Source organism: Hyperolius riggenbachi, chromosome 8, assembly GCF_040937935.1.
Source record: "Hyperolius riggenbachi isolate aHypRig1 chromosome 8, aHypRig1.pri, whole genome shotgun sequence".
Taxonomy (NCBI): Eukaryota; Metazoa; Chordata; class Amphibia; order Anura; family Hyperoliidae; genus Hyperolius; species Hyperolius riggenbachi.
In genome coordinates, this window is record NC_090653.1 from 198,852,059 (window position 1) to 198,867,689 (window position 15,631).

The window sequence follows — 15,631 nt, forward strand, 5'->3', positions numbered from 1 at the left end:
CGTGTAGTTCTAGGATGCTTTTTCACCTTTCTCAGAATCATTGACACCCCATGAGGTGAGATCTTGCGTGGAGCCCCAGAGTGAGGTCGATTGATGGTCATTTTGTGCTCCTTCCATTTTCGAACAATCGCACCAACAGTTGTCACCTTCTCTCCCAGCTTCTTGCTAATGGTTTTGTAGCCCATTCCAGCCTTGTGCAGGTCTACAATTTTGTCTCTGACATCCTTGGACAGCTCTTTGGTCTTTCCCATGTTGGAGAGTTTAGAGTCTGCTTGATTGATTCTGTGGACAGGTGTCTTTTATACAGGTGACTAGTTAAGACAGGTGTCCTTAATGAGGGTGACTAATTGAGTAGAAGTGTCTAACCATTCTGTGGGAGCCAGAACTCTTAATGGTTGGTAGGGGTTCAAAAACTTTCACTCAATGAAATGCAAATCAGTTGCTATCTTTTATTTCAGGTTATTTTTTTCGATTTTCCTTTTGATGTGCTATCTGCCACTGTTAAAATAAACCTACCATTGAAATGATACTGTTCTGAGACTTTTCATTTCTTTGTCATTGGACAAACTTACAAAATCAATGAGGGGTCAAATAATTATTTCCTCCACTGTATCTATTCTAACATAACTAATGCAATTTAATGACAGTATGTTTAGGCTGAAGTTCCCCTTTAAGTTGTGACGCACCAGATAATCCTGCACCATGAAAGCGCACCTGGTTTAGAATTTTTTTCTGGATTTCCTCTTCTAAAACCTGTGTGTCATGGTCCCGGAGTGTCTAATGTAGCAAGTAGTACGGTAGTTAGCAGACACTCTTGTAAGGCCTCACATGAGGTCTATTGAGCCATTGGCCTTCAAACTTAACTAGTATGTAGGCAGCATAACTAGTGCTTAACTAGTTTTCTCCAAAAAATAAAATTCAATCAAGAGTCTTCACACAGTTTTCATTTCATGGAATTTTAATAAAATATCGGAGGTGAACCACTTAATATTTTACAAAATAGGTGTAGAAATATGGAGGGGCTCATTCTGATAACCTCATTAAAATTAAAAAAAAAAAAAAAGTGTAGGAAATGAACATTTGGTGAGGAGTTTCTGTACAATCCTTACAACAGGACAAAAAGTAGAAATGAAGGCCTTGTTAGCACAGGGCCAGGTTATACACAGTCCACCACTGAACCAGACAGTCTTAAGTCAATCAATCATCTTCTCTCCGTTTCTTCTTTTTTTTCTTGATGCTTTTACTAGACTGTAAAAGAAGATGGTATAAATTAGATTACAAAATCAATGCAGCACCCTTTGTCCTTACATTCAGTGTGTACAGTACTTTGTATGGTTGGCAAAATAGTTTTCAAGTACTGACACAGATGTGAGTAATTTCTATTTAGAGGAAAGAAAAAGCCTAAGGGCCCTGTCACACTTACATAGTCAGTTATTTTGGTTGAAAAAAAAAAGACATACGTCCATGAGTTCAACCACTTGCAAGTTGCAACAGTTTTGTACGGGTGATCTTACTGCAATTAGTGCGGCAAAAACTGGACACTCACAATCCCAAAAATTACATTCAGTACTGTACTGCAATCGCTTGAGAATCACAGCAAAATGCTGCATGCAACATTCCTCGTAATCGCGGCAGAGAGGTCATGGTTATAACAGTGCTAGCGCTTTAAAAAGTGCTAGCACTTCGGCTATTAGCAGGAATTACCCGCTAATCGCTTTAGTGAAAACAGGCCCTCAGAGCCCAGGAAGTAATTCCTGTATTTTTCAGATTAAGACGCTCCACTATACAAGACACACCTAAAAAATAAAATAAAATGAAACCTAGCTGCGTCTCATGGACCTTTCCCCTCTAAACGGTCTCTCTAATCTACACTGCCCAGCTACACTACACTTACTCCTGCAGCCAACCGCAACTACACTTCACTAACTAAACCTCTGCTGCCACCAACTACACTTACAGTAACTAACCTGTTGCATCTCACCTGATCCTGCTGCCATGCTCCTACTCACTGTACTAATCTGAGGGTGCCCAGTCATCTTAAATAAAGCTATTCTGGGTCCCAGCTGCCGCACTCCTTTTCACTGCAGCCTCCACATGTAGACTGCAGCCCATCATGCTCCCTGGTTACAGCGTACTCTTCCTGATTCCTTTTGTCTTTGCTGTGTGACCTGCGGTGGCACGTGTACATGGCAAGGCTGCAGTCTACATACGTAGATTGCAGCGAAGAGGAGCTGGGACCCAAAAATAAACCTGGATGATCGAGAACTGCAAGTATATTCGAGGCCAAAAAACCATACCTTTGTTTTTTCCAAACAAAAACACACACAATTTTGGGGAAGAAAAAGTGCATCTTATATTCTGAAAAATATGGTATGCATTCTATATTTATAATCCGCAAAAAAAAAAAAAAAAAAAAATCTTTTAACACCTGCATTAGGCAGGGGTCTGCGAAAGGGCTCAGAACACCCAGTACATCACAGCTTGCTGTAGAGCCATAGATCAGTTGGACTCTTATGACCAGCATCTGGCATGACTTGCCTTCAATTGTACCAGTAATTTGAAACTTGCAGCAGGAGCATGCAACACCACTGGAATGCATACCGGAAGACATAGTCCCAACAAGAGCACAACTCTCGGCCTGGAAGATTTACTTCCATCGAAATACTATATCTCCCAGCATGCATTGCTGTGCAACCACAGGAAGCTTGAATCTGCTTCCCCAACTACCATCTGGGTTGGGGATAGGAATCCCCTCTGAAGGCACGTAATGCCAGTCACCACCAGGCCACTTTAATACAAACCTCCCTTATGGGGGGGGGGGGGGGGGGGTAGATACATTTTATATATTTACCAATATCGACACTCAGCAGCCCCCCCCCCCCCCCCCCCAAAAAAAAAAAACTGAATTGCGATTATGGAGGTTGACATTTCCTTTTAAACAATACCTGTAGCCTGGCAGCCCCACTGATCTAGTTGGCTGCAGTAGTGTCTGAATAACACCAGAAACAAGCATGCAGCTTATCTTGTCAGGTCTGACAATGTCAGAAATGCCTGATCTGCTGCATATTTGTTCAGTATCTATGGCTAAAGTATTAGAGGCAGATGACCAGCAGGCTAGCCAGGCCTATTTGTTGTTTAAGGAAATACAAATATGGCAATCTCCATATCCCTCTCACTTCAGCTACAGCTCTAAACACCTCGCAGAGTCTGCACTCACTAAATGCGTCTAATTGACTGTCCTAGAACAAATTTGCCACCACAAAAATAGTGTTTGCAATTTACACTGGTAATCACCTTGGGAGAATCTTCTGTCATTGCTGGCTCCTCCTCTTGCACTTCATGTTTTTTCTTCTTTTTCTTTGGCTTTACTAAGGCACTTTCCCCATCACTGCCACTCTCTAGCTGATTCTGTGGGAGACAAAATGTTACTATATTTTCTAGCACAAATTCATACAATTCCATGATTTAAGCATTTTCTGAAATTTCTATACCTTTGTCTAATTGGGGGGTCTTCGACTTTGTACTAGTTTCATTATTATGACAGTAACAACCTTTTCAGGTATTGCATCATTGTTATATAGATTGATAGAAATTAGCTAGGTTTACATAACACGTGGATGATGCAGGTTTGTATTTTTACGTCAAAACCAATTGATATCAGAACCTTTCTAAATATTATTGCTCAAGGCAAGTTCAAATTATCTTTTACATAGAGAGAGACTAGTCTTCCATATAAGTAGAGCTCTGCTCCCAATACTTTCAGACCAGATTTACCTGCAGATATTGCCTAGCAGTCTCATTTTACAACCCAAACAGCCATTTTGACGGTCAACCACATTCTCGAAGACAGTAGATTATACAACCTCTAAAATATCTACCCTCTACATGTGGGTACATTTTACTGATATTTTCCAGTGCATAACATACCATTCTAAGACATTTAATTCCAATTGTCTGGGATTATATTAGTACAAAACAAAGTGACTGCCACTCAAAGAACTATAAAGATACAAAACTTTAATCTCAATATCAATTCTGAACACCAGCTAATTCCCCCAAACCTAGTGCCTCCCCCCCCCCCCCCCCCCCATTAAAAAGCTGCATGGACTACAACAACAGGAGCGCTCCTGGGATTATAGTTAGGAGAATGTGATTCATTACAATGCAGAGCTGTAAAAAATGCCCATCCAATTGTATATAGACAGGCCACATGCAGTAAGGCCTGGAACCCACTAGGAGCACTTTTCTAAGCGCTTGTGATTTGAAAAGCTCTTGCAATGCTGTGTGTTCTCACTTGAAGGATGTGATTCAAATATTTGTTGGTACCATTCCAGCTCATTGAAAAAGTATTTTGTGCCTTCGGAAGAGTCTAACTGAAAACAAATCATTCCATGTATACCTGCATGTTGTCACAAAAAAAAGTAATAAAATGGAGATAACTGCTCTTACATTAAAGTGGATCCGAGGTGAAATTTTACTCATTGCATAATTGTGTTCCTTTCCTATTGTTTATAGGGCATTCCTCAAGCCAAATACATTTTTTGTTTTAATACTCTTAATTCCCTATAAACTAAATAAACCACGCCCACAGGTTTTCAGAAAGCCTTGGCAGTAGCAAGGGCTCATGGGAGCTCAGTCTGGGGAGGAGGAGGTGTTACTAGCCATCGATTTCAGAGGCAGAGGGGAGGAGGGGGGGAATTAGTTTTTTTTTTTCACAGGCTGAGTGCTTAAGATACAGATAAGCCTGCCTCTGTGTAATGTTTGCAAACATGGCTGCTGTCATTGTATCACAGGAAGAAATAATCATTTTCTATTAAAGCTGTTTGCAGCTAGATTTGCTGTGTAAACTGTCAAAACAAAAAAAAAAAACACTTTTGATAAGATATATAGACAAGTTACTGGTTATATAGTTTTTCATCTCGGATCCGCTTTAAATCACATCTTAGGTGTATCAATGCACATGCCTGTAGTTTTCTGAATATACATCTGGTATCTACTTATCCCTCCCCAATGTGCAGTAAAATAACTTTACCTTGTCAGATTCTTTTTCAGCTGAAGGGTCAGCATCTTGCCTTTTCTGGTGGGGAGGGGGAAGAGATGTTAGTCCTTTTAGTTACAGTTCTCTATTATAAAATCAAGTAATTTCTAACATACCAAGCTGCAGTGTTCTGCAATAAGATCACTAGTGAAAAAAGCAAGCAGTTTAAATCTAACAGAACCAATAGGTTTTGGACTAGTCCATTTCATGGGGGATTCTCAGATTTTTTTTTTTTAGTTTTCAAAAGCATTTCCTGAACGTCAATTTAACTGCCAAAATGGTAAGTTAGACAGCCTCCCTACTCACTTGCCCACCATTTTGGCAGTAAAAATCTATTAACCCTTCGCACACTCACATGCAAATGTTCAAACAATTGCATTCACAGATTCACTCATCCAGGCACAACTGTTATCCCTACAGCTAAATTAAAAGCCAGGGTTTTAGTTCACAGAAGAATGCATTCTTATGCTTAATCACCTATACTGCGCAGAAGTACCCAGGTAAACATAGGTGTCCTAACTCCAATTCGGTGCACTCCCCCCTTCCCCTGTATGTTTGTCAGCATGCAGACAGCTTATGCTGGTGTATGCGCATGGTGCACATGGACACATAACATTAGCTCCCTTGTGCGATTGGTAAGATGCACTGTCTTTCCCAGGAGAGGAAGTTAGGATGTGTGCTCCTAATCCATTGATAGGTTTGATGCAATGAATGTGTTTGCATGTCTGCACTATGCATGTTACAGGGCCAGAGTTAGGACACCTATGTTTACCTGGGTACTTCTGCGCAGTATAGGTGATTAAGCATAAGAATGCATTCTTCTGTGAACTAAAACCCTGGCTTTTAATTTAGCTGTAGGGATAACAGTTGTGCCTGGATGAGTGAATCTGTGAATGCAATTGTTTGAACATTTACATGTGAGTGTGCGAAGGGTTAATAGATTTTTGCTGTTTTCTAGCCACACCCCCTTCAGCACCTCCCTTTCCCTAATAATTTATTTAATGTCCTAACTAGAGGCGATGTGCCTGGATATATGTATGTTCATTTTGGCAGTAAGACTTAGAAACTGCAATTCAGGAAATGCTTTAGAAAACCATTAGAATACCCCATGTGGAGGTGGACTAGTCCAAAATCTGTCAGTTTCACTGCTTACTTTTTAGCTGGGGTGGTCCTTTATGCGGAAGGAAGACAGTATTAAATACAAAAAATTTAATTGGTCTCAAGGGATTCAATTCATTAAAATATTTCCACACTATTATACAACCTTCTCTGTACCAATATAGGGCCACAATGCATTCCGGGATATGTAGTTCATTGAAGTGGTTACATATCACACCCAGGAGATGGGAGGGAACTACATCAGCATGCAGCCGCCAAGGACAAGATATTATAATTTTGAACCTGGGATACTGAAAGAAAATGAATGTCTCCATATTAGCATAGCTGCAGCTGAGATGCGTGTGTGTATGCTCAGGACCCAAATTACTATGGGTGACATTAATATTGACATTTTAGTCACTCATGCCCAGAGATCATTTCTAAAGCAAATGTGTTTTTTTCGCTCTCCAAATTTATTGTATTGCCAAAAAGCCAGTAGGCTAGAGAAGAGAAAAAAAAAAAAAAAAAAAGGTACACGTGGAAGTACAAAATTACAAATGCTGTTATTCAATACTCAAGCCAAAGATGCTTTATGGGAGGTTCTCCATTAAGACGCTAATTAATATGGCATTGTCAGAATTTTTTGATTTAGAGTTAGCTGTAAGCATACGCGAAGGATAGAGGAAGAGTTGCAGTGGTCCTAAAGTGACATAACATCCAATAAAAAAAAAATAAAAAAAAAATTCCTACTTTATTACCCATTATTGCCTTTGTGCTCAAGTAATTGTTCATTTACAAATTACAAGTTCTCAAACATAGTTTATCTGCTCTGAACACTGCCATTGCATTTTATTCATAGCTGTGTGTACGCTTGAAGCAGAGAGCTCCTTTCTTAGCTAGGAATGTAACAGAGGAAGGCAAACAAAAGATAATGTTATAACGTCTCCAGATGTGGATCATAAGCTGAAGCTTTCCAAGTGCTGTGTTTAACTGTTTGAATGCTGTATGCTACTTTTTTTGTGGTAGAAGGTTTAAGGCTTAAGTAATCTTTTAGAGGGAAGGCTCGGTCCTAATGAGCCTTCCCTCGGTGCTGCGCTGGCTCCCCCGTTCGCGTCCGCAGGGACTTCGGGAGCACTCGGGCTTCCGAAGACGGGCCGCTCCATACTACATACGTGCGAGCGCCTCAGAGGGCGCTTGCACATGCGTAGTATGGAGCGGCCGCGTCATCGGGAGCCCGAGTGCTCCGTAAGCTCCCTGCAGCATGCGGAAGTGGCAGTATTTGACCGAACTGGTCGAATACTGCCACGGGGGATCCTGCGCGGGACCGGGCGAGGAGAGGGAAGGCTCATTAGGACCGAGCCTTCCCTCTCCTTAGGTGAGTATCTGACTTTTTTTTTTTAAAACGGTAAACATTCACTTTAAAAGCTTTTGCTATGATTACCTCAGGTTTACCTTAAAGGAAATAGGAAACAAAATGAGATCTACTTGCCTGGGGCTTCCTTCACCACAGCTTTGCTCCAAATCGGGCTACCCTCCGTAGCAGCTGCCGACCCTGCAGGGTTGGCAGCCCCTACACATGTGCGAGCGCCGCGCTCCTGTGGCCGGGAGCTTTGAGCACAGACACCAGATGCAGTGCTTCTGCGCCTGTGCAGAATGCTCCCGGCTACATGATTGTGAGCGTTGCGGCCTCACACATGCGCAGAGGCTGCCGTCCTTGCCTGGTCAACAGCTGCTATCGAGGGGACCCCGACTTGGAGTGGTGATCCAGTGAGGGATAGTCTTCCAGGGGCTGAAGGAAGCCACAGGTAAGTAGATTTTGTGCCAATTCCCCGATATTTCCAGAGAGTTCAGTGGTCAAGGCTAACTATTAGAAGCAGATTATCTGGACATCAATGCAATGTGTATGGTTTCAAAAGGAAGTAAACAGCCTCAATATTCCTATTCCTCTCAAAACAATTTTATATATAGGATCACTGTGCAGTTCAAGTCTGCATTTTAACAGAATTTAATTTGGTATACATATACACCACACAGTGCAATCCCTGTAATAAAAAAAAAAAAAAAAAAAAAAAATTGAATAGCAAATATAGCAATCAGGACTGTAATTTGTTATAGAATACCATGAAAGCTTACCTTTTTCTTTTTGCTTGAAGTTGCTGGGGTTGCTGCTTCACTGTCTGTATCACTCACATGCTTCCTCTTAAAATTGGTGTGGGGTGGGGGAGAATAAAAAGACCATACATGAAAACCCATCAATAGATCTGAGGGGGCAGTTTTGGAGGTTAATATTTCCAAGCCAATTAACATTTTAGGCAGCTTGGAATTGCTCCAGTCAAAAGCGGTTGTTGAGGTTTTGATTGGTCCAATTCAAACCTGCATACATTTGCATCTCACTGACTGCTACTAACAAAAATGCATGAGCTTCAGTGATTAGTGTTAGCCATCACCTGACAGAGGTAGCACTAGCTGCATCTGACAAATAGCAGCTTGTTAATTTTGCAGGGCGACTCCCCCATAATACCACAGGTTGGTGAGAGGGGGATAACTTCCTGCATTATAAACACTTTAGGAAATTACACAACATACCTTAGGAGCCAATTCAGCTTCAGTTTTGACACTTTTCGTTTGAAAACTTTTCTGTTGGGTGCTACAATAAAATAAATTTAAAAAAAACAATTTGGTACACATGCAGTTTAGATTGTTACAAGCTATTCTACACTGGTTCATACATTTATTGCAATTCAAAATCTGAAAGGATCTCTGGGTAGTTAAAGGAGAACTGAAGTGAGAGGTGTATGGAGGCTGCCATATTTAATTCCTTTTAAGCAATACTAGTTGCCTGGCTATCCTGCCTCTAATACTTTTAGCCATAGACCCTGAACAAGCATGCAACAGATCGGGTGTTTGACATTGTCCGATCTGACAAGATTAGCTGCATGCTTGTTTCTGTTTGTTGCGATTCAGACACTACTGCAGCCAAATAGATTACCAGGGCTGCCAGGCAACTGGTATTGTTTCACAGGAAATATGGCAGCCTCCAAATCCCCCTCACTTCAGTTGTCCTTTAAAGCTTGCAGTCAGGGATGGACTTAAGTCCGAAAGGACTCAAATAAGTGATCTAAATGAGACTTAATTGCCTCAGGTGTGCGGCTGGGAGAGAGGTGGCTACTTCCCATAAGTGTGCCGTCTATGCGTTTCAAATGTCTCGCACGCATCCTATTGGACACGTTGCAAGACTATCGTGCACTCTCCAAGCTGGAAGGAGGAAGTGCGCGGTAGTGAGTCTTGCAATGCATCCAATAGGATGCGTGCAAGACATTTGAAACTCATAGAAGACAGCGGACTTATGGGTAAGTAAACCCCCCCCCCCCTCTCCTAGCCACACACCTGAGGCAATTAAGTCTCATTTAGATCACGAATTGGGAGGGACCCATCAAGTCCCTCCCAGGTTTAAATTGATTGGTCCATTTACAAGCTGCATATATTTGCATGTAAATTTATACATCTGCATAAAATATTTGTATCTCATTGATCCTCAGTGACCAAATAAATGGATTCCTTTTCGGGACGTAGATTCTAGTTTTAAAATGTAAAAATGTTAAGTGGACCTGAACTTTTGCACAGGACAGAAGGAGAACACAGAAATGCACCCAGTTTGTATTTAGAGCATACATGTCAAACTCCAGCCTGTGGGTCAAATCTCCCTCAGAGCCATGAGATTTGGCCCTCAGATGGTTTTCCCACTTTGCATCGTTTGGCCCACTCTAGACCACCAGAGAAGCTATATTGGAGGGTAAGCCCTAGATCACCAGGGAAGCCATAAAGGATGGGGGAAAGCACTAGATACCAGTATTGGAGAGGGAGGGTGCCACTAGACACCAGGAAACTATATTGGGAGGAAGGGAGGACAACTTATCAGGGAATTGTGCAGGGGAGGGAGGGAAAAACCACTATACACCAGGGAACTGTATAGTGTAGGGAGGGGGGCCACTAGACACCAGGGAACCCTCAATGCCTCATGGGACTTGTAGTCCCACCACAGCTGGAGTGCCAAGGTTAGTCATCACCGCTATAGGGGGAAGGAGGGGCTTATAGACACCAGGGAACTTTATAAGGGAGAGGTAACCACTAGACATTAAGGTTGGCCCGCGACTTTTACCCACTTTGAGTTTGACGCCCCTGATTTAGAGAGTTTAGCCTGTTTAACTGCACCTCATTTGTGTCTAATCACAAGTTTTAATTTGATCTCTCCCTGTGTCACATGACTACTATGGCAAAGAGGCCAATTTGAAAGCACAGGATGTTAACATGTCTGCTTCCATGACTCAGGAAGTAGACAGTGCACTTTTAGGATTTCTATTAGCTGTAACAAAAACGTTTTTTGTTTTAAGGTTATGTTCCATATATTTTAGAGCAGAGGACGGTTCTGAGTTCAGGTCCGCTTTAAGTAACATGGTCCAAATAAGACCATTGATGCAATCACTAGGAAGAAAGTTTGGGGCCCCAGTTGTATTGCTCTGCCATTGCTTAGCGAAGCATCTGTACATCACTATGGCCCCTGAATTGTCCTAGTGAACGCATCTTAGCAATACAGATGCACAAGGCTGGGGCCAACGGTCTGCCACATGCTGAGCTAGTAAAATATGGCACATGGGATATCATTTTAACTGGGAAGGGCCAAATTATATATATATATATATATATATATATATATATATATATATATATATATATATATATATATATATATATATATATATATATATATATATATATATATATATATATATATATATATATATATATATATATATATATATATATATATATATATATATATATATATATATATATATATATATATATATATATATATATATATTTTAATTCTCTTTTTCCCCTCAACTATTTGTCTTCTTAATGTGTAAATGCAGAAAATATTTTCATTTTTTCACATGACACCTCCCACAGTTATAAAACGCACACAAAAATATATATATATATATATATATATATATATATATATATATATATATATATATATATATATATATATATATATATATATATATATATATATATATATATATATATATATATATATATATATATATATATATATATATATATATATATATATATATATATATATATATATATATATATATCTATCTCTCTAAGATTATACAATTAAAAACTTACTGCTATATTAATGTGACAGCATGTCAGGAGCCTTAACCTCCCTGGCATTATGATTTCCAGGGTCTAAAAGCCATGCAATTTTTTTCACAAGCTTTTAGGGCTCGTTCCCACTGTTGCGACGCGATTTCGGCCGCATTCCGACGCTTGTAAAAACGCATGCGGATGCGTTTCCGCATGCGTTTTACCCGCGATTTCGCTTGGCAGGGTGCCATGCGAAATTAACCATGACACTGCCAGGGCTAAATAAAATTGAAAAAGGTGCGAAATCGCACGCGAAATCGTGGGTAAAAACGCATGTAACAAACGCATGCGTTTTTACTATTAAATACATTAGCGGCGATTCGCACGGATTCCCGACGCAGGCGAAATCGTTGGCTCTTTTGTGCGGTTTTTTACCGCTGAAAAAAAAACGCACCTCAACAACGCTACAGTGGAAACAGGCCCATCCACTTGCATTACATGAGCGGATCTGCATGCGTTGGACGCATGCAGATTCGCGATAGTGGGAACGAGCCCTTAGACCCTAAAAACAAGAAAATAAAATACATGCTACAGAGAGATCTGCAGCAGCTCCTGCATATAACTCACTCAGGCATGGTATTACTGCTCTGAGCCTGATGAGATTCCTGGATTCTGCTGTGGAGGTTAAAGTGAACCAGAGATGGGGGGGGAATTTTTTCACACATTACCTGGGTGCTTCCTCCATCCCCATCTGCCGGGATCGCTCCCACGCCGCCGTACTCAAATGTCTACAGCTACGAGAACCGGGACCCTGCACTGCTGTCAGAGCCAGTCTAGCGTAAGAAGTGCGCCTTTTGCATCTCGCTCCAGCAGCCGCTGGAGAGATACGTAGAGGGCGCACTTCTCCATAGGCTGGCTCCGATGACGTCAGTGACAGGACCCGGTTCTTGTAGCTGCAAACAGAGGAGGACGGCTGCGTGGGAGCTATCCAGATGGGTGGGGCTGGAGGAAGCCCCAGGTATGTATATATTTGTTTCCCTTTTCCCCCCCGTCTCTGGTTTCCTGTAAGGGGTTAAAACCGTATAACGTGAACTAGTTAAAGTCAAGCTAGCAAATGCAGACTACTACTGTCCAGTTAACTGACGGCTCTGTTACTGCTGCTAACTGACTGGTAAGCAAAGATTTGCAAATTGGGAGTAATCACTGCTTTTCTACAGTTAAAGTCTTAACAGCCTGAACCCAGGAACTTCTTAAGTTTCATACTTTTTGGCTTCTAAGCTCCCCAGACCTCAGTCCAGTCAAGTAAGTGTAGGACATGGGGAAAAAGAAAAAAAAAAAAACACTGCAATATGCCACAAGACAACCCTGAAGTCTAGATCTCCATTAGTAAGCCCTTTTGGCAGTACAAGGCGGACAGATACTGGTTTAGCCTGGTAATTTCAAGGTTTTGACTGATCACATTAAAGCGGATCTGAGATGAAAAACTAACTATAACAAGTAACTTGTCTATATATCTTATCTAAAGTTTAGATAGTTTACACAGCAAATCTAGTTGCAAACAGCTTTAATAGAAAATGAATTATTTATTCCTGTGATACAATGACAGCAGCCATGTTTGTAAACATTACAGAGGGTGGCTTATCTATATCTTGAGCACTCAGCCTGTGAAAAAAAATAAACTAATCCCCCTCTTGCCTCTGAAATCAATGGCTAGTAACACCTCCTCCTGCCCAGACTGAGCTCCCATGAGCCCTTGCTACTGCCAAGGCTCTCTGAAAACCTGTGGGCGTGGTTTAGTTTATAGGGAATTAGAGTATTAAAACAAAAAATGTATTTGGCTTGAGGAATGCCCTATAAACAATAGGAAAGGAACACAATTATGCAATGAGTAAAAGTTCACCTCAGATCCACTTCAACTGCAAAACAGCATGGATATACTTTATACGCGTAATTTCCAAGTCCACTTTATGACTTAGATCAAACCACACAGGGCCTTAGTTTTAAACTGGGGTACTTTGGAGGGTAAAGCAAAATATTTTTGTATTACGAGTTAGTGCTGTATAACACAATACTGTTATAAACATTGAAAGTACCTGTAATCAACATATCCCTCACTCCAACTGCCTGGTGTTTTTTCATTAGGTTTGCCATGTTTGTCAAGCAGACCTTTTTGAATCATCATCTTCTTCTGACTTGCCTTGTAAGAAAGAAACCAATATTAAAGCAAACCGAGTCAGATCTTGACTAGCAGCATTTTCAAACCCAACATTCTATTTTTTACTAGATCCTGCAAATTGTCACCCAAACACTAAAGTACAGTAATCTTGGGCTAAAGGTGCCTAGTTTTTTTTGTTATACCACTATCTTATGTAGCGTGCAGATAATGTTACTGTCCATATGCCATGTATAAAACACCAGTGTTCACACTCTCTACCGCTAGAAACCTTTTTTGCAAGAGCCATCAGTTATAGGGTGATAGATGTTGAGTAATCATTACTTGAAATTCATCGAACACATAATACATCATTTGGCTCAGTCTGCTAGCAATATATTTGAACCACTCTAATGACATCTCCACATTCTATATAAGACACCACATCTGTTAACCAATCAATTCTTACCTTAGGACCAAGACCCCACTTCCGAGGATAAGTATCTCTCTCCATAATGACACGTTTTATCTTTGCCACAATACCATGGTCACATGTTGAAATCACTGCTGTAGTCATAAGGGCAGTAGCTGTAAATTGTAGAAATCCAATAAGTGAGAAACCATCTTCAGAATGCTAAATTCGGATCTTTTAGGCTTTGTGATCAGATAGTTTACATCATCTTTATCACATCAGACACCTTGACCCTTTGCACCTACATGTACAGCAAACTGCAGTACGCAGTAGACTACACTTGTAGGCTGAAGGGATTCTGAACTTTTTAAAGAGAAACAGAACAAACAAGGATGTCTGTGGACTCAGAGAATGGATAAACTTTGTCATCATTTCACATTAAAATGTCTCAAAATAAATAAAATATTCCTCACCTATGCAAATGGCTTCTCCTTTAGTTGTTATCACAACAATATCCTGATTCATTTCAATACCATCCTCATACCTCAGAAGACCAGGTAGCATAATCTTTGCCCCATAACAAATAGCATTAACCTGCATTGAGATAAATACATTCATGAAACCGATATATCTAGCACAATTTTAAACCAAAAAAAAGTATAAGTGCAGCTTCTTACCGCACTGTCCTTCATAACCAATCTTTTATGAGATACAAGAAGCTTTTCCAGTGGGAAGATAACCCTACGAAGGTAGGTTTCATCTTTGTGGTTGTCATATTGCCACTGGGCATCCAATACATCATGCATTGTGACAAGGTTATCCTAGAAATTAGAAAAGACATGTCTAAATCATGTTAAATACATAGAAAATATTTAAGCAAGGTGTCAGCTCCAGGCAAGACTAAAATGAAAGTCCAAATCCTGCAAGCTTATTTCTGTCCCAAAGCTAATTACCAGCCCCAGGGAAAAGCCTGAGGCTGAACTCAACGCTTTTGGGCTACAACAACACTAAGAGGGATTATTACCTTTTCACCTAACACACCCGAACGAACTCTGCGGAGTTCCTGCATCTGTCCACCAACCCCAAGCAGCAAGCCAAGGTGAACACACAAAGTACGGATGTAAGTGCCAGCTTCACAGCTCACCCAAAATATACCTTAGGAAGAGTAGGAAAAAAAAAAAAAAAAAAAAATTAGCATCCAGTTTCTAAGCAAGTAGTACAAACAGGTTTAATATTAAGCAGAGCCATCAGTTATTGGGTGATAGATGTTAAGTCAGCATCACAAAGTCTGTGAAAAATCATATACATCATTTGGCTCAAGTGCAATACTCAAAATATTTATAAAGATTTCATCCTTAACGCTAACCCAAGGTAGAACGTTTAAAAGCAAAAAATACCCCCACATGCTTGAAAACGTGACATTCCTAATGCCAGAGGGCTACAGTTGGAAAAAGCTATTGTGGCTTGCACCTGTCCATGTACAAGTAACTCAGTACCGGTCATGCACCAGTATGAAATATACATGCCCAGTAAAATAAAGCTGCTTGTACATGGCCATTTCCTCCATGCACAAGCCCATTTGTTCTACTGGGCACGCAAAAACCTACAAATGCGTGCTCAGTACAGAGGAGTTTGAACTCAAAATCGGACTCTGGCCATGAAGGTGTCAGCCCTGGGCAGCAGCAGAGGGCTTGAGGAGGATCTGGGAAGCTTCTGGACTATTCTAGAGACTTATCACTTGTAAATAAATGCAATGTCCAGTTAATTT

The 15,631-nt window shown here is 40.6% G+C and overlaps 1 protein-coding gene and 2 non-coding genes across 3 annotated transcripts in view; all 3 read right to left on the minus strand.

Annotated features, from left to right (window-relative positions):
* Nucleotides 1–940: 940 nt before the first annotated feature.
* DKC1 (dyskerin pseudouridine synthase 1) overlaps nt 941–15,631 on the minus strand; it is a 30,628-nt gene continuing 15,937 nt past the window's right edge. The window contains exons 8-17 of the mRNA XM_068249711.1: nt 14,888–15,018; nt 14,541–14,684; nt 14,337–14,457; nt 13,921–14,039; nt 13,393–13,496; nt 8,723–8,783; nt 8,270–8,335; nt 5,033–5,077; nt 3,295–3,408; nt 941–1,248 (exon numbers count right to left, since the gene is read on the minus strand). Of these exons, the coding sequence (XP_068105812.1) occupies nt 1,198–1,248; nt 3,295–3,408; nt 5,033–5,077; nt 8,270–8,335; nt 8,723–8,783; nt 13,393–13,496; nt 13,921–14,039; nt 14,337–14,457; nt 14,541–14,684; nt 14,888–15,018 (956 nt within the window). The 3' untranslated portion in view covers nt 941–1,197. The remainder of the gene's footprint in view (nt 1,249–3,294; nt 3,409–5,032; nt 5,078–8,269; nt 8,336–8,722; nt 8,784–13,392; nt 13,497–13,920; nt 14,040–14,336; nt 14,458–14,540; nt 14,685–14,887; nt 15,019–15,631) is intronic.
* Nucleotides 13,756–13,831, minus strand: LOC137529202 (small nucleolar RNA SNORD83). Its single transcript, XR_011023625.1, has one exon. It is a non-coding gene; the product is annotated as a small nucleolar RNA SNORD83 (small nucleolar RNA).
* Nucleotides 15,106–15,179, minus strand: LOC137529201 (small nucleolar RNA SNORD83). Its single transcript, XR_011023624.1, has one exon. It is a non-coding gene; the product is annotated as a small nucleolar RNA SNORD83 (small nucleolar RNA).